The sequence below is a fragment of the Melanerpes formicivorus genome, unplaced genomic scaffold (genome assembly GCF_026170545.1).
Source record: "Melanerpes formicivorus ecotype bairdi unplaced genomic scaffold, bMelFor1.0.p_v2 SCAF_45, whole genome shotgun sequence".
In the NCBI taxonomy this organism is placed as follows: domain Eukaryota; kingdom Metazoa; phylum Chordata; class Aves; order Piciformes; family Picidae; genus Melanerpes; species Melanerpes formicivorus.
Window position 1 is genome coordinate 1,123,780 of NW_027142397.1, and position 16,861 is coordinate 1,140,640.

A 16,861-nucleotide genomic window follows, 5' to 3' on the forward strand; every position below is an offset into this window, starting at 1 on the left:
GGGCCTCCTGGACAGCCTGTCCCTGGCTTGTTTACCGCATCCTGATGGCTCAGGCCCATGTGACAGGTGCTGCCCCTTCCCCAGACACCCGACCCCGCGTCAAGATTTGGCTCCTCGTGACCAGAGAGCGACTTATAAATAGCAGGGCAGGGGGTGGCACCGGCAGCCAGAGCGCGACAGGGAGCGGAGCCGGAGCCAGAGCGGTGCCGATGGATTTCCAAGCAGGCATCCTGCAGGATGGCAGCCCCATGGAGAGCCTGGAGAAGCAGCTGATCTGCCCCATCTGCCTGGAGATGTTCAGCAAGCCGGTGGTGATCCTGCCCTGCCAGCACAACCTCTGCCGCAAGTGTGCCAACGACGTCTTCCAGGTGAGAGGGGAGCTCTGCGCCCACCCTTCCCCCTCCCGCCCGGGCTGGAGGTCCCTGGGACGCTGGCGGTGCCGCGGGGATGCCTGCGGCGCTGCAGGGATGCTCAAGGACCTCTCAACGTCCATCTCCCCCCTCCCAGGCTGCCAACCCCTTCTGGCAGAGCCGGGGCAGTGTGATCTCCGGGGGCCGGTTCCGGTGCCCATCCTGCCGCCACGAGGTGCTGCTGGATCGCCACGGGGTCTATGGGCTGCAGAGGAACCTGCTGGTGGAGAACATCATCGACATCTACAAGCAGGAGTGCTCCAGGTTGGCACGGGTGGCCGCGGCTGATTGCTTGTGCCTTGCCATGGCAGGGATGTGGGGACGTGGGGACATGGGGACATGGGGGTGCCCCCCTGCTGAGCCCCAGCACGGAGACTGCAGGGGATTGCAGCTGGGGGAGAGAATGGGGGGAAGGGGAGGAATGCCCAAATCTTCCTCCTCCGAGCCATATCCCCCTCTTGTTCAGAGCACTTCGGCTCTCTGAGTGAGTCAGGAGGTGCAGGACAGGTCCTGCCCACCTCACGCTCTGCCGCTGGAGCACCGGCTGGGAGATAAGAGGTGTGGGAGACAAATCCAGGCTCTGCTGGTGGCAGCAAGCACTGCTGGCTGATAAGGGGCAAGAGGGACAGGCTGGGGGCAGCATGCAGCTGGCAGGGGGGGCCCGGGGGGGTCACAGGTTCTTGAAGCAGAGCAGTGGCCCTGAGCAGATTCCCTGAACACTGTAAATATTGTTTGAGAGCCATGGGGACAGGGCTGATGGCACGTGGCAGGTGTCTGCCGCCGCTGGGGGGGCTTGGGGGGCCAGCTCTGTCTTTCCTTCAGGGGCTTGGCTTGTCCCCATGTCCCTTGGTGCTGCAGAGGGGACAGCCTGGCTGCAGGCCCCAGCTGGGACCCCCCAGGGGTTTCTGGGCACCCTCACCCTGGTCACGAGTTGGGTGACAGCAGCAGATCCCTGTCAGCCCCAGGCTATAATTAGGAGCTTGTGCAGCATCCCTGGAGTGTGGCCTCCTGCCCACCAGTGCTGGCTGCTGCCGTGCCCAGCGCTGCACTGCCCTCAGCTAGGACTCAGGCTCAGGGCTGACAGAGGCACAGGGGTTGGTGGCTCCCAAAGGGGCAAGTGTGGGCTCCTGCTGGCCTCTGGCTGCTTCCCTGGGAGCCTGACTTTGGGGTGGCTGTGCAGCGTGGGTGGGGATGGCAGCGTGGTGGGGGTGACACTGCAGCGGGGGACATCACCCTGCTGGGGATGCCACCGGGGTGGGGTTGTCACCACAGCCATGCCACTCTCTCCAGCAGGCCTCTGAAGAAGGGGGAGCACCCCATGTGCAAGGAGCACGAGGATGAGAGGATCAACATCTACTGTGTCACCTGTGAGGTCCCCACCTGCTCCATGTGCAAAGTCTTTGGGGCCCACAAGGACTGCGAGGTTGCCCCCCTGCAGAACGTCTTCCAGGGCCAGAAGGTGCAGTTAGAGGAGGGGAGGGGGGGCACGGGGGACACAGCTGGTCCTGGGGTGATGTGCTGAGCTGGGGCTGTCACAAATAGCTCTGGGATCTGCTCATGGGGTATTAATAGCCCCCGGGTGACTTCTCCTAAGAGACAGCCCTATATTTAGAGCTGCCACAGCTTGTGGGGGGAGCAGAGCCGGGGCTGGGCAGTGGCTGGCCCACCCCCACACTGGGGTGGGAGATTTCCCCATCCCTGCTGGGCTTCAAGCTGTTTCTCTCCATCCACCCCAACCCAGACCGAGCTGAACAACTGCATCTCCATGCTGGTGGCAGGGAACGACCGGATCCAGACCATCATCACCCAGCTGGAGGACTCCTGCCAAAGAACCCAGGTGAGCAAAGCATCCCAAGGAGCCCTCTGAAACCTAGGGGTGGGAACCTCAGCTGGGGACCCTCTGTGTCCAGTTCTGGGCCCCTCAATTCAAGGAAGATGTTGAGTTGCTCCAACGTGTCCAGAGAAGGGCAAGGAGGGTGGGGAGGGGTCTGGAGCACAGCCCTGGGAGGAGAGGCTGAGGGAGAAGAGGAGACTCAGGGCAGACCTTCTTGCTCTCTCCAACTGCCTGAAGGGAGGTTGTAGCCAGGAGGGGGTTGGTCTCTTCTCCCAGGCAACCAGCACCAGAACAAGAGGACACAGTCTCAAGCTGTGCCAGGGGAGGTTCAAGCTTGAGCTTAGAAAGAAGTTCTCCCCAGAAAGAGAGATTGGGATGGGCTGCCCAGGGAGGTGCTGGGGTGAGCATCCCTGAGGTGTTTAAGGAAAGCCTGGGTGGGACACTTAGTGCCATGGTCTGGTTGGTTAGTTAGGGTTGGACTTGATGGTCTTGGAGGTCTCTTCCAACCTGGCTGATCCTGTCCTGGGTGGCTGGGAGGGAGCCGGAGCACCCTGGGCTGCTGCTGGTGGTGGTGGCAGCAGCAGGGGACACGCAGGTGACATCCCCTGCCCCCCGGTGCCCGCAGGAGAACGGCGAAGCGGCCAGGCAGGAGCTGTGCGCTCGCTTCGACGCCCTGGCGGCGCTGCTGGAGGAGAAGAAGTCAGAGCTGCTGCAGCGCATCAGCCGCGAGCAGGGCGACAAGACCAGCTTCATCCAGGGCCTCGTCTGCCAGTACAAGGAGCAGCTGGAGAAGTCCAGGCGCCTGCTGGAAACGGCCATCCAGGCCATGGAGGAGACCGGAGGGGCTGCCTTCCTGATGGTGAGACCACCCAACCACCCCAGCCCCCGCCCGCCCGCGGGGCCGCCCCCAGCCAGCTCGGGGCCGTCCTGGCGGCTGTCACACAGCTCCACTCACCTCTCCTCTTGCTCCCCACAGAATGCCAAGCAGCTCATCCAAATGTAAGTGTCCGGCCCGGGGGATACTCGGCCACTGCCCAGGCCCTGCCCCAAAATCCAGCCCTGGGGGGCACCGGGGTGGGGACTGTGGGGATGCCTTGACCTGGCACTCCACAGTCCCCCTGCCTGGTGAGAGGACAGGGAGGGCCATGGCCATGCTTTGCTTGCCCAGGATTGTGGAAGCCTCCAAGGGTGGGAGGCTGGAGAAGATCGAGCAGGGCTATGAGAACATGGACACCTTCTCCATCAGCCTGGAGCACCTCACCGAGGCAGTCCAGGCTTTGGACTTCGACCTGGGTAAGGCAGCCCCTGCCTCCCTGGTGCCCCTTCACCAACCTGGTGGCACCCATCCACTCCCCTGGTGCCCCTGTGGTGACAGTTTCCCATCTGTGCACAGCTGAGGAGGATGAGGAGTACTTTGATGGGGAGGAAGAAGAGGTGGAGCAGGATGTGGCGCCTGAGAGGACAGTGATGGGTAAGGAACAGCAGGGCTAAGCCCTGGCACCCTCCATGGCACCCTCTCTGGCGCCCTCAGGCACCCAGAGGGGAGTTCTGGGCGCTTGAACCCCCTTTGACCGCCCCCACCCTCTCCCCTCGACAGCTCCCCAGTAGCCAGAGCCAGGTTGCCGGCGCAGGAGGGACGCCGCGGGCGCAGGCTGTCCGGCGACGGGACCTGGGGTGACGGGGGGGACACGGCAGGGGCTGGTGGCCTTGGGAGCCAGCCCCTGCCCCAGCACAGGACACTTTTCTACGGGGGTGCAAAGAGGCCAATTCCTCACGTTTTGTATCTTTGTTTTGTACAGAATTGTCACAGCTTTCAATTTTGAGCTATTTTCTACAGAACTCTGCCGGCTCTCTGTGGTTGTTTTCCTCTCCTCGCCTCTCACGCTCGGCTTGCCAGGCCCGCGGGGGGCACTGGAGGCCTGGGGAGGGGTGGGTTTGCTGGGCTGGTGCCGCCGTGGGTGTCCCTGCCAGCACCCAGCGTGGCAGAGGGATGCGTCTCAGTCCAGCACTTAATTTTCAGCCTCATTAGCACCTCGGGCAGCGCTGACACCCCGCGGCTGGCTGCCTGCCGGCCCGCGGCTGGGGCAAGTCAGCCCCCGATGGAATTTGGCTCCTGGCAGCGGGGTGCCCGGGGCCAGGGCTTGCCCAGGCTTGGGGATGTGATGGGGAGGGGGAGGGTGCTCTGAGGTGCGCCCAAAACGGGGGTGGCCTCCTCGTCTTGCCGCTGGTTTGCTGCTGGCTGAGCCAACAGGACTGCAAACCAAAACAGATCATGAATGCAAAAATGCAGCAGAAATGCAGCAGAGACACAGCAGAAACGCAGCAGAAATGCAGCAGAGACACAGCAGAAATGCAGCAGGGACACACCAGAAACACAGCAGAAATGCAGCAGCAATGCAGCAGAAACACAGCAGAGAGACACCAGCAATGCAGCAGCAATGCAGCAGCAATGCACCCTAAAGGCTTTTCTGCTGCAAAAAGAGAGCCTGGTGCAATGCCCAGGGGGAAACTGAGGCAGCAACCGCAGTGGTTCCCAAGGTTGTGCCACAACTGCAATTAGCCCCAGGGCAATTAGTGCTGCTCCCACCCCCGGGCAGGAGTCACTGCTGGGGAGGGCTGGATCTGGTCCCAGGCTTATCCATTCCGTGGCTGTTCCATGGCTGGATCTAAACTGGGAGGGGGGGGGGGGGCGAGGGCTGCCCAGAGCTGGGAAGGGTGTCCCCAGGTGCTTTAAGGGGGGCTAAAGGGGTGCACCATCCTCCCCCCACCCTGGGCAGCTGCATCCACCCCTGGTGCAGAGCCCCTGGGGGGTGCCCATGGTGGGGATCACCAATTACTTTTAGAGGGGGGCACAAAGGGATGCTCCATCCTCGCCTGACCCTGAGGAGCTGCATCCACCCCTGGAGCAGAGTTCCTGCGGGGCGCCCATGGTGGGGTCCCAGGGCAATGCCCCTCCTCCCCCAGCAGCCTCCCCGGTGCCGGGGGAGCGGAGCCGCCGCTGTCGCTGCCGCTTTGCAGCCGGCCGGGTCCCTCCCTCCCTTGTCCCAGCGCTTTGCACACGAGTCCCCAGCACTCCACACGGGCCGAGGCCACCGGCTGCCGCCAGCGCCGGGCACGCAGCAGGGCACCGACCCTGGCCCCCTGACCCGCGGGAGCATGGCGGCCGACGGCGAGAAGCGGCATCTGCTGAGCCAGGGAACAGGAGGGTAGGGGGTGCCCGGGGGGGAGCGTTTGGGATGTGGTCTCCCCTCTCCCAGGTGGTGCTCCCAGGTGGGCTCCTCCGGAGGTGTGCGTCCAGGGAAGGGGAGGGGGGAGGAAGGCACTCAGGCTCCAACTCGTGCGCCAGAATTCCCCCAGCCCCCCCAGCCCCCATCCTGCCCCAGCCCACCCCTCTCCTCGGCAGGTCCTACCTGGGGGCCTTGCAGAAGAATGGGCACAGCTCACTGCAGGGCCAGGTGCCCGCCCTGGAGCTGGGGCCGCAGCGCAGCCGGCACTGCCACACGCGGGAGGCCAGCGGACACCCCGGCCGGCAGCAGCGGGCACGCAGGAAGCTCTACCTGGCTGCTGGCATCTGCCTGGTCTTCATGGTGGGGGAAGTTGTAGGTGAGTGGTGGGGGCAAGGTCTGTCCGGGGTGGTGCCCATGGCGTGGGGGCAGGGTGGGGGCAGGGCTCCTCGTTGCTTTTCATCGGGTTGAAGCAGCCAGTGGGGCCCCCAGTGGGGCACAGGGTGACCTGAGCTGTGCCTGGCAGGTGGGACACCCAGCACAATGCCACCCTGATGTCCCTGCTGCCTGCTCTCTCCACAGGTGGGTACCTGGCACACAGCTTGGCCATCCTGACAGATGCAGCCCACCTCCTGACAGACTTTGCCAGCATCATGATCAGCCTCTTTGCACTCTGGGTGTCCTCACGGCCCCCCACCAAAACCATGAACTTTGGCTGGCACCGGGCAGGTAACGGGATGGCACCATCCCTGGGGCTGCCATCCAGGGAGCATTCAGAGCATCCCAGGGTGCCCCCAGATACAGACTGGGTGCCTCAGAGAGCCCTGGGAAAGCCCCAGCACCACGGGCATGGGCAGGGAAGGGCAGAGCCACCCCATCCCCATACAGGGAACAACCCCAAGGCCAGGCGCTGGATGCCCACCCAGAGCCCTGGCACTGCTGGGGGAGATGGGAGGGTGCTCAGGCTTGGCAAAACAGCAATGTGGGGCTGGGGGTGCTCTCCACAGAGATCCTGGGGGCCCTGCTCTCCGTGGCCTCCATCTGGGTGGTGACAAGTGTCCTGGTCTACTTGGCTGCCCAGCGCCTGGTCTCGGGCGACTACGACATCGAGGGCAGCGTCATGCTCATCACCTCTGCCTGCGCCGTGGCTGCCAACATCGTGTGTGTACTGCCACCTCTCCCCCTCCCCGGGTGCCCCCCAGCCTGTGCCTGGTGGCCCTGGGGTGTCACCACTCTCCTGCCCACAGGATGGGGTTGGCTCTGCACCAGACAGGGCATGGGCACAGCCACGGGGCAGGCGGCGAAGAGCCCAATGCCAGCGTCCGTGCAGCCTTTGTCCACGTCGTGGGGGACCTGCTGCAGAGTGTCGGTGTCCTGGTTGCCTCCTACATCATCTTCTTTAAGGTCTGGGTGGGCACAGGGGCAAAGGGGGTGGGACGTGGGCATGGTGATTTCAGCCAGCTCAGGTCAGGCCCAAGGGTGAGACAGAGGGGACTGTGACCCTTCCCTGCTGGTGCTGATGGGCATTTGGGGTGGGGTGATGGATCCAGAGGGAACTCACCCTCTCTTCCCCCTCCTCACCCTCTCTTGCCCCTCCTCACCATCTCCCCCCCCTCCAGCCTGAGTATAAGTTTATGGATCCCATCTGCACCTTCCTCTTCTCGGCGCTGGTGCTGGGGACGACGCTGACCATCCTCCGTGACATCATCCTTGTCCTCATGGAGGGTAGGCACCCTCCGGGGGGTCGGGGGGGGTGAAGTCTGGGCTACGGTGCCACCCACAGGTGCAGCAGTCCCCATTCCTCCAATGCCCACGGCTCTTCCTCCCCAGGCACCCCAAAAGGGATGGACTTCAACGCCGTGCGGGACACGCTGCTGGCAGTGGCAGGGGTGGAGGCTGTGCACAGCCTCCACATCTGGGCACTGACGGCGGCACAGCCTCTGCTCTCCGTGCACATCGCCATCAGTGAGTGCCACTGCCCGGGGCATGGGGGGGAAAGGGGATCTGGGGCTCAGCCACACCCCGACATCCCCTCCCTCGGTCCTTCCAGACGCAGACGCCGACGCCCAGGAGGTGCTGGAGGAGGCCAGCGCCCGGCTGCGGGGCACCTTCCGCTTCCACACCACCACCATCCAGGTGGAGAGCTTCTCGGAGGAGATGAGGGACTGCCGGGAGTGCCAGCCCCCCCGCGACTGAGCAGCCCCAGCCTGGCCCCGGGCGGGGGGTGGAAAATAAAGTGGAGCAAAGGGCTGGGAGCGTGTGGGGGCTGTTGGCGCTGGCAGTGCCCGGGCGTTATCTCGGCTGTCTGCAGCAAGGACATACCCGCGGCTGCGGGGCCGCGGGCGAGCAGCTGCCAGAGGCCAGCAGCCTGAATTCTCCCTGTTTCTATTCACTGGGGCAAAAGGCAGCTTGCAATGACCCTTCCCCCTCCTTCAGGAGTCCCCAAGGCAATGGGGGGCTGCAGGGGCAGCTGAAGGGGAGGGAGGACACAGTCGCTCTGTCCTCGCCTCTTATCGCTCTTTTGTTTGCCCTTGGGAAGCCAAAGGACTCGCCCTGCCTGCAGGGCTGGGGGCCGGGGGCTGCCGCATGCTCGGCTGGGTGCCACACGGCTCGTTCCCAGGGTGCCCAGGTGGCCACCAACGGCAGAAGCACCACGCAAGGGTGCCCACGCAGCACAGCCCACTCCCCCAACATCCTGCAGTCAGCGGCCAGCCGCTGCCTCTGCACCCAGCTTTATTGTACTGGTAAAACCCAATACCGACTGAAACCTCGGCAGCAGCCACCCCCTGCGCCGGGAGGGCTCCGGGCACAGGACAGCCGGAGCCACCCAGCAGCCCTCAGGGTCTCTCCAGGCGGGGGTATTTCTTGCGCAGGACGGAGACCTGATCCTTGAAGAGGACGGGGTCGAGGCGCAGCCGGGAGGATACGAGGGGCATGTAGCCAAACCAGTCAGCCAGCTGGTTGAGGCAGTCCTGCTGCTGGGGGAGACGCCGGCCGCCGGCCGCCCCCGACGTGCCCTTCGCCTCGGCAGCGGCGGAGCGCGGGGCTGAGGGGCTCCACTCCCTGGCTGGAGGGCTCTCCACAGCTCCATCCTCGCAGCCTACCTGCTGGGGCACAGTGTCCTTGTGCTGTTTGTGCTGGGCGACCTTGATGGGGGGCAGCTTGGTGACGGCAGCCACGAGGGCGTTCATCAGGATATCCTCGCAGGCGGCCAGGCCGTCCTCCAGCTCCCGCAGCCCCGCCGGCAGGTACTCGGTGAAGAGGCTGTGGTAATACCTGGGGGAGGGCATCACGTTGGGGGATGGAGGGGGGGAGGATGCGGCTGAGTGCCCCACCCCCACCAGCCTCTCCCTGGCTGGGTACCTGTGGTAGAAGGCGGCGGCAGTGAGGACGATGGAGAGCTCGTTGGTCCACTTGGAAGTGTAACCCCAGCGCCCCTGCTCGGGGTCCCAGAAGTGGCTCCGTGTCAGGAAGCCCACGATGCGCTCGGGGAAGCTGCGCCACACCACGAAGGCAAAATCCACCTGGCAGGGGACAGGGGGTGGTGTCACCGGGGCGCGGGGCTCTGTGGGAGTGGGCTCATCATCGCCCCAGAGCGTGGGGAACGTGGGGACAGGCGGCACCAGCCCCTGCCGGCACTGTGGTGACCACTGAGCATCCAGGGGGCCAGGGGCCGTGGTGGCCATGGCCTCACCTCGCTGGTGGAGAGGTTGCTGTGCTCATCCAGGCTCAGCACCGCGTCCGTCTGGATGGCGGCGGAGGGGAGGAAGCGGTCGCTGAGCTACGGAGGGGAATAATCAGGGTGGGCTGTGCCGTGCTCGTTTCAAGCTCCCCGCCCATGTCCCAGCTCCCTGCCCACATCCCAGCCCCCTGCCCCAGCTCCTCTCACCTTTCCCCTGCCCTGGATGATGGTCAGAGGCACGGTGGTCTGGGGCCATCTCCCCCTTGGCGGTGGTGGCTCCTCGCAGCTCCACAGCACCAGGATCTGCAGTGGGGACAAGCAGCACGTCCAGGGGTCTTTGCCTGGCAGGACCCCTTGGGGTGCGTTGGTGCCATCAGTGTTTGCAGGGCAGCCACCTTTGAGTCCTCCCCAGCCCCACGACAGAACCTGCTCCAGCCCAGCTCACCACCTCGTGGCAGTTTGGACCAGAATGGTATTGGGTCACCCATGGGTGATCCCACAGCTCTGCCCACCCAAGGGTGACACCAACGGCCACTCCTAAACCCACCCATGTCCATCTCCAGCCCACAGGACCCTGCCCCATCTTTCCCACATCCTTGTAAGCTGCACTTGAGTGGTGCAGGGCTCAGCTCCCCCAACCTGAGCACAGTACTGGGATCCAGAGACAGCTTGGATGAGCCTGAGGATGGGCTGGGAAGGGGACCCCGCTGAGGAGACCACCCGGATGAAAGCTGTGAACTTCTCAGAGGGGCTGGAGCCTGAAAAAAAGCGAGGAGGGGAGAGGATAGAGGTTAGGGCATGCACTGAGTTCGTCGTGCTCAGCTGGGGCAGGTGGGGTCCTACCATGGTGCAGGTAGTAGAAGGGAAAGTCCCCGGGGTGGGTGGAGAAGTCAGGCAGAGCCAGGAGCCCCCCGGGCAGCGTGTTCCAGAGGAAGCGGGAGCGGGAGCGGTGCGGCAGCAGCCTGTCCTTGATGATCTGCCCAAGAGAGGCTTTCAGCACCCAGGCTGTGACCTCAGGAGCTGCAGGGAGGGTGGTCCCGGGGCGGGACTCACCTCCAGCGTGGTGTGCACGATCTTGTCGACGGAGGAGAAGTAGGCGTCCCACAGGAACTGGGTCTGCTGCTGGAATGCCAGGACGCGCTCCGGGTGGATGCAGCGGACGATGGAAGGGATCTGCGGTGGTGCGGGGCGGGGAGGGCTGCTTTCTCACCTTGACTTCCCAGCTGGGCTACTTTGCCTCCCTCTCCTCTGTGCCACCCCAAGGGACAGCCCTGTGTCACCCACTACTCTGCCGCCGGGCCCAGGACCTCCCTCAAGGGCTTTGGGAAGATGCTGAACACCCCGCACGCCAAGATGAACACCGCCCCGGGGCTGCAGCTGGGATGGGTCACTCTGCCCCGGGCCGGATGAGACTCCCCTGGATCCTCGCAGGCTTGGATGCAGAGGTTTCATTCCCAAGCTTGGCTGGGGGCTCCACCGCCCCTGGTATCAACAATGGGGTTCCCTGTGCCCGGTGTGGGGCAGGATCCAGCCAGGTACCTGCAGCAGCAGCCTCTCACTGCCCACGACAGCAGCTTTGCTCCAGTCGATGACTTCAGCGAAGGGCAGCTCCCAGCCGTCACTCAGCAGCACAGGGATGCAGGCAGCCTGTGGTGGGACACAGGCTGCGACGGAGTCCCCAGACCCCAGAGCCGCAGGGGTCCTTTGTCTCCCTGCCCACCCCATACCTGCAGAGCCTCCAGGAAGCGGAAGGAGCCCAAGCGCCTGCCCCGGGGCACGATGCAGAAGGTGGAATTGTGCAGCAGCTCCTGGTAGTCAAACCTGAGATGGGAGATGGGGATGGAGGTCAGACATGCCCCCCCACTCCCCCCCGACCCCTTGTGAGCCTCCTGGGGTATTCCACTGGAATCCAGACAGGCTGAGCATCCCAGGGCAGCGTTAGGTTGGATTTGGACCGATCTGGGCTCTGAACAGCCCTGGTTCTATGGGGCAGGTGGAGCAGAGATGCCCTGGGTGATGGAGGGAGGCGTCTATGGTCAGAAAGGGAATCTGTGGCAGAGCTAAGAACCAAATTCAGCTCGGAGAGGAGGTTCAGAATAGCACCGCGGGGCCCAGGCAGCGCTCGGCTGGGTGTTACCCAGCTCCCTCCACCTGCCCTTAATGAATCCCAAAGCCAGCGCCCGAACCCCCCAGCCCGAAACTGCGGCGACTCCCCTGCCGTGCCCAGACTTGCCGGGCAGGATCGGCCCTGCCTGCCCCGCTGGCAGCATTTCGGAGGGGGCCAAGGGCCGGCTGCTCGCAGCGGGGCGGGTAGGGCTGCAGCGACTCCCCCCTCCCCAGGCTGGGCTCACACCGTGGGGCTATGAAAGCTCTTTCTGTGCGGGTGGGGGGAGGCGCAGCCGCTGCCGGGTCCCTGCGACCGCGCCGGAAAATCCAATATTGACTTTAGGTCGGGACAGACCCTGCCTGTTCCTGCCCACAGGGAGGGAGCTAAGGGGCAGCCAGCTCCTGGATGGGCTGACGGGGAGCCGTGTGGGACCCAGCTTGGGGAGACACTGAGAGGCCAAAGAGCTGCTTGAAATGAGCTGGTCCCCAAGGGGAAAGGTCTTGCCGTGGTGGGGACGTGGGGCTGATGTCAGCCTGGATATTGAGGTCGCGTCCCCTCCATGGCTGCTGGAGCGCCGTGGAGCATCCCAGCGCCCTGGGATGTGGGAAATTGACTCCAGTGCCAAAGCATAAAATTTTATGATCAAAACCTGCCTCCGGATGAACCGTCCCAAGGTCTCTGGTGGATGCCAAACACTCCATTAGTGCACCCTGCCTCGTTAACACCCCAGCTTCTGGCCAAGGAACCAGTTGGAGAGGGGAGAGCAGCTCGGACAGGGGCCAGACCTCTCCACGAAACCACAGCAGCGACAGCCACATCTCCAGCGTCGGACACTCACCCCACTGCCACCCGCTCCTTGGGGACCCCCAACCCCGCCGTGACCCCCAGCATCAATATGAGGCCATTGCCACTGCCAGGGCTGGGCGGGCAGCAGGATGAGTCCCGGGGGGCAGAGTGGCGGTGGGCAGCATCCCCTGATGGTAGGGAGGCTGGCGCCGGGCGGGCTGCGGGGCCAGCAGCTGGCGATGGAAACGCTTCGCTCCTGACGCGCTGCGGTTTCCGGGCAATCAGCTCGTCAGGGCTTCCTTGTTTTGTTAGGAGCTGGGACAGGAGCCCACCGTGCTCCCTCTGCCCGGCCCCTCCATGGCTCCGGCCAGGAACGGTGCCACCAGGGACCCATCGGCTCCAGAGAGCCTTTCCCAACCCACTTTGATTGCTTTAAACCTGGGGCAGCCCAGACCACAGCGCTGCTACAAGCCAGCCTTTATCCAGGCACAGAACCGGTTTGTTTCCAGCAGCCCCACCCCGGGAGTGAGGAGGGTGATGGAACCCCCAGCAAGGCCTTCCTCTGCTCCCAGTGCTGCCCTCCAGCACCTAGCACCCCGAGCAAATGGGGACATCTCCTGTGCCCCAGGTGAATGGGGCAGCTGGGCTCTCACTTTGCCAGCTGTGGTCCCCCTGCTTTGCCAGCTGTGCCCTCCACACTGCTCTGTCCTCATGCTCACCCTGCCCAGGTCTGCCCCCAAGAGACTGGGCAGAGCTGGCCCAGAGCAATGGAGATGCCAATGGCTTTTTGCCCAGGTGTCCCATGTGGTGGAGCAGGATGCAGGGTCTGAGGCCACACAGGAGCACACTGTCCTGCACTAGGTGTCCCCAATCTATCTGCTGCCCTAAAGCCATCCTGGGTGAGGTGCAAATCTTCCTCTACTTGCAAACAGCATTAGGAGATTACCTGGGCTGCGCCACCCCTGGCATGGTGCAGGGCTGACCCTGGGCACCCTGCTTGTGGCATCTTCCACCATCCTGCAAAGCCCCATCCCCAAAAAGGCTCTGCCACAGGGGCTGACCCAGCTGGGCTGCTGGCACCTGTTTGACAGGGCCATGCCACACTTGAGCTGCCCTGAAGCCCCAGCTAATCCCAGTGCCTCAGCACCCCAGCTCCACTTTTACCTCCCAGCACCTCCTAAGATGCTTTGAGGATGATGCTCGACGTGGTCTCTCCCCATCTGCTCTCCAGCTTGGTGTCTGAGGGACATGCCCATCACCACTGGGACAGGGTTTGTGTTTATCAGCCCTGGACCAGGCAGCTGCTGAGAGGTCCCACGCAGCCAGAGGAGGAGGTGAGGAGCTCCCCAAACTGACAGAATGTTGTCCCCCTCATTTTCCCACCAAGATCCATCACACACTGCTGCCACCATCTCTGCTTCATAGAATCACAGAATTACCTTCCTAAGATCATCAAGTCCAACCATCAGCTTAAGACCACCAGGACCATTAAACCACATCCTGACGTGCCATATCCACAGGCTGATCCCTCACCCTGGCCAGGTGAGCTCAGGGCTGCCCACACTGGGATCCCACCAGATCTGTGGGATGCTTAGCAGAGCCACTGAGTGTTGGGGGGTAGGGGGCATGTCTCAGGTTCATGTCCAAGAGAAACGTTTTTGTTAGGGGAGGGCAGGAGGGGGGGGGGGGGAGAAGAAATGCAACATTCATCAGTGGTAGGCAAAAGGGAAATCGTATTAGAGGCAGCCAGGGTGATTGCAGATAAGAGCTGCTCTGCCCAGATTACTCCAACTTTAATACAGCAAAGCCCTGAACAACCTCTGCCTCACTCTGCAGATGAAACCTTCCTCTCCTTCAGGAAAGCCCCAGAATTTCCTCTCTCCCCACACCTGGAGGGGAGAGCCACCCTGGACAGACACAGCTGCGCCCCGCAGAGCAGCAGGAACATTTGTGGGGGTGTCCTCCCCACCAGAGCCCCTTCCCCACCCCGTCCCCGACTCACTTCTCGTAGTCGACGTTGTCCTGGTCGCAGCGAGGGTCCTTGTGCTTCTCCCAGTCCTTGCCATGCTTGCAGGTGGTGAGTGAGATGATGTCCTTGCCGTTGTGGATGTGGTGCAGGGCATTCCTGGTGCCCGAGCCGATGCCAGTCAGGTACCGCTTCCCCTTGAACACCAGCAGGTATTTCTTTCTGGGGGGGATGGAGTCGTGACGCAGCCACCCCTCCCCCCCGCCGCGCTGCGGGTGGTCCCTGGGGAAGAGCGGGATGGAGATGTCGAAGCCGGGCCTGAAGCTCTGGGTGTAGAAGCTGGCTTTGGCCAGCATGGCCTGGCCGAGGTCAAAGCCCAAGTCCTCGGTGTAGTTGGGCCAGGTGCCCGAGTAGAGGTTGAAGATGAGGTGGTTCCGGCCGCCGTTCCAGAGCGGGAAGCCGCGGATCTTCTCGTCGACGTTGCGGACGTATTGGCCTGAGAGGTGGTCGCGGTCCAGGGTGTCGATGCTGAGGATGAAGAGGCAGGCTTCCTCGGGGCGCGGGGTGTAGTAGCGAGAGCGCTGGATGGAGGAGAGGATCTTGTCGTAGCTCTCCGAAAGGGGCTGGTCCCTCTCCCGGGGGTAGGTGAAGACTTTGAAGCCGTGCTTCTGGCACCTGGAGAAGTCGAAGCAGGTCTCCATCCGGCACCGACTGCTCTTGTAGACGCTCAGCCGCGCCGCCCGCCGCTCCCGGGGTGACGGCAGGGAGGAGTCCCCATCGCCCTGCAGCTCCCTGGGGTCTGCAAAGGTTTTGAGGAGGGACCGATCCGTCCAGCGAGGCCAAGTCCTCTGGGCTTCGGCTTTCCTCCCGGGAAAGAAAGCGAAACGGCGCAGCTGATCTCCGAAGAAGGAGAAGAGCAGGAGCCAAGAGGCAAGGAGAGCCAGGAAAATGTATTTCTTCCTGGTCTGCATAGGTTCATGCACCCCCCTGGCTCCTCATCGGGCTGGGATTGGAGTCCAGTTGCAAGGCCGACGTCCCAAACCCCAAGTGGGTGGTGGGACAGCGCCTGGCCCCCAGGTGTCGTCCCGTGGTCTTTGCAGCCCACAGGAGCGCGGATGAGCCCCAGGTCCTCCTGCTGCCCTCTCTCCCCCGGCTCTTTGGGGCCGTCCCTCTCTCCAGCTGTGGAGCAGAGCTCGGTGCAGTGATGTCCTGCTCCGCGGTCACTTCGCTGGGCCCCTGTGCCGCGACAATGACGTTTCCATCGCTGCTTGGCCCAGCTTCAAATCCCTGGAGAAGGGGAGAGGTTGCGCTGTCGCCGTCCTGCCGCCGCAAACCGTCACCACGTCCCCGCCGTGGGATCCCCAGACCCCTCCTGGGAACGAACACGCCCGCTCCCCCGGGACCCCCCATCTCTTCCCAACCGGCTCCTTCGCAGCTCGGTGTCCCTTTTACCTTTGGGGACACGCAGCCCCTGGTGGGTTTCGGACCGTTGTGCCTTGAAGTCTCGGTACAAGGCTCCTGGTGGTTCCGGGCTGCATCCCCGGCCGGGAAAGGCGGCAGAGAAGCCGCCGTGCCACCGTGCCGGGCTCTCCCGGTGCGCAAGAGCCGCTGCCTCTACGTGAGGCTCTGTGCAGCCCCGGTCCCGGGAGTTCACCCTGCTCCTCTCGCCTGCTCCGGGGGTGCCTCCGGCGGGGTGCGTCTAGCTGGGAATGTTCCCCCCTCTTGTCACCCTGTCCGTGTGTCCCCGCTGTCTGTCCCTGTGTGTCCCCCAGGTGTCTGCGACCTTCGGGGCTGCCTGCCTACCTGTCCCCGTGTCAGACCGCCTGTGTCACTTCCCCCTGACTGGCTGTCCCCTGTCTGTCTGTCCCCTCACGCGGCTGGCGACCCTCCGTCCGTCCCTCTCCCAGGGCTGTCTGTTTTCTCTTCCCTGTTGCCTCTTCCCTGTTTCCTCTCTCCTTGCCTGCCTGCCCTCCTCCCTGCCTGCCCTCAGTGCCTGCCTTCAGTGGCTGCCTCCTCCCCTGTCAGTGCCCGGCCCCGCTGCCCGGCCGGTCCCGGTGCTCCCTCACCCCCCGGCTCCGTGCCCCCTCCCACTCCCGCCCGCATCTGTTATCCCCGCGGTGGATTCCCACCTTGGCCCCGCCCTCCCACCTCCTATTGGTCGCTCCTGTCCCCTTAGGCGGGGCTCAGCGGCCGCGCCCCGCGGAGCCCCCCCCTGCGGCGCCTTCCCATTGGCCCCCGCAGAGCGCCCACGTGGGACTGGGGTTCCCCGCGTGCCGCCGGGGGGGGGGAACCCGGGGCTCTGCAGGGTCCCTGCGCCGCCCGCTCTGGGACCCCACGCGAGGGCTGTCCCACGTCCCCTGTCTCCTCTCCGCGTCCTGCCGCGGGAGGCCTGAGGGGAGCGGATGGTCCTGCTGGGCTCAGCCCTCGCGTGTGGCTGCCTGCAGCCCCAGGCCCCCATGTCACTCCTGCTCTCTGATGACCTCCAGGATCCAGCGACCCTCAGGCTCTGGCGACCCCCAAGCTCCAGTGACCCCCCCAGGCTCCAGGGACATCCCCATACTCCAGAGTGGGGGAAGCGAAGCCAGCTGGCCACCAGTGCTCCCCCAGTGACACCCATGCAAGTGGGACCCTAGTGGTTCACCCCCATGCCCCTGGCCCGCCGAGCTCGAGAGCAGGATAGCCCCAAGCAAGGTCCCACCACCCCGAGCAGCCCCCCACCACCCGCAGCCAGGACCCTCTGCGGCTTTGCTGGGGCAACGTGGGGGTGTCGGGGAGGGGGCTGAGCCCCACCGTGGGGAGCCAGGCGTAGGCTGGAGTGGGCAGGAGGGACAGGTCGGAGCTCGCCTCTCCCA

At 64.3% G+C, this 16,861-nt stretch overlaps 3 protein-coding genes across 4 annotated transcripts; 2 read left to right on the plus strand and 1 right to left on the minus strand.

Annotated features, from left to right (window-relative positions):
* Positions 1-175: 175 nt before the first annotated feature.
* TRIM63 (tripartite motif containing 63) lies at positions 176-4,083 on the plus strand. Of its 2 annotated transcripts, none has more exons than XM_068159083.1 (9): positions 176-368; positions 508-674; positions 1,701-1,869; positions 2,152-2,247; positions 2,870-3,103; positions 3,221-3,243; positions 3,413-3,537; positions 3,638-3,715; positions 3,842-4,083. In XM_068159083.1, the coding sequence occupies exons 1-9, from the start codon at positions 210-212 to the stop codon at positions 3,850-3,852; spliced, it is 1,062 nt and encodes a 353-aa protein (XP_068015184.1). In that variant the 5' UTR covers positions 176-209; the 3' UTR covers positions 3,853-4,083. The 2 variants fall into 2 exon arrangements, with proteins under 2 accessions (XP_068015184.1, XP_068015185.1); XM_068159084.1 differs by having other exon boundaries at positions 1,704-1,869.
* A 1,253-nt stretch (positions 4,084-5,336) lies between these two features.
* SLC30A2 (solute carrier family 30 member 2) lies at positions 5,337-7,718 on the plus strand. Its single transcript, XM_068159082.1, has 8 exons — positions 5,337-5,450; positions 5,648-5,847; positions 6,051-6,197; positions 6,476-6,629; positions 6,716-6,872; positions 7,088-7,193; positions 7,299-7,433; positions 7,519-7,718. Exons 1-8 carry the CDS (start codon positions 5,401-5,403, stop codon positions 7,662-7,664), a joined length of 1,095 nt encoding a protein of 364 aa, XP_068015183.1. The 5' UTR covers positions 5,337-5,400; the 3' UTR covers positions 7,665-7,718.
* Positions 7,719-7,999: 281 nt separating this feature from the next.
* EXTL1 (exostosin like glycosyltransferase 1) lies at positions 8,000-16,086 on the minus strand. The gene is made up of 11 exons (XM_068159043.1): positions 15,462-16,086; positions 14,046-15,296; positions 10,878-10,971; positions 10,690-10,797; positions 10,204-10,323; positions 9,994-10,126; positions 9,790-9,908; positions 9,358-9,453; positions 9,163-9,249; positions 8,832-8,992; positions 8,000-8,744 (listed from the first exon to the last, which is right to left on the minus strand). Exons 2-11 carry the CDS (start codon positions 14,978-14,980, stop codon positions 8,306-8,308), a joined length of 2,292 nt encoding a protein of 763 aa, XP_068015144.1. The 5' UTR covers positions 14,981-15,296; positions 15,462-16,086; the 3' UTR covers positions 8,000-8,305.
* Positions 16,087-16,861: the final 775 nt, after the last annotated feature.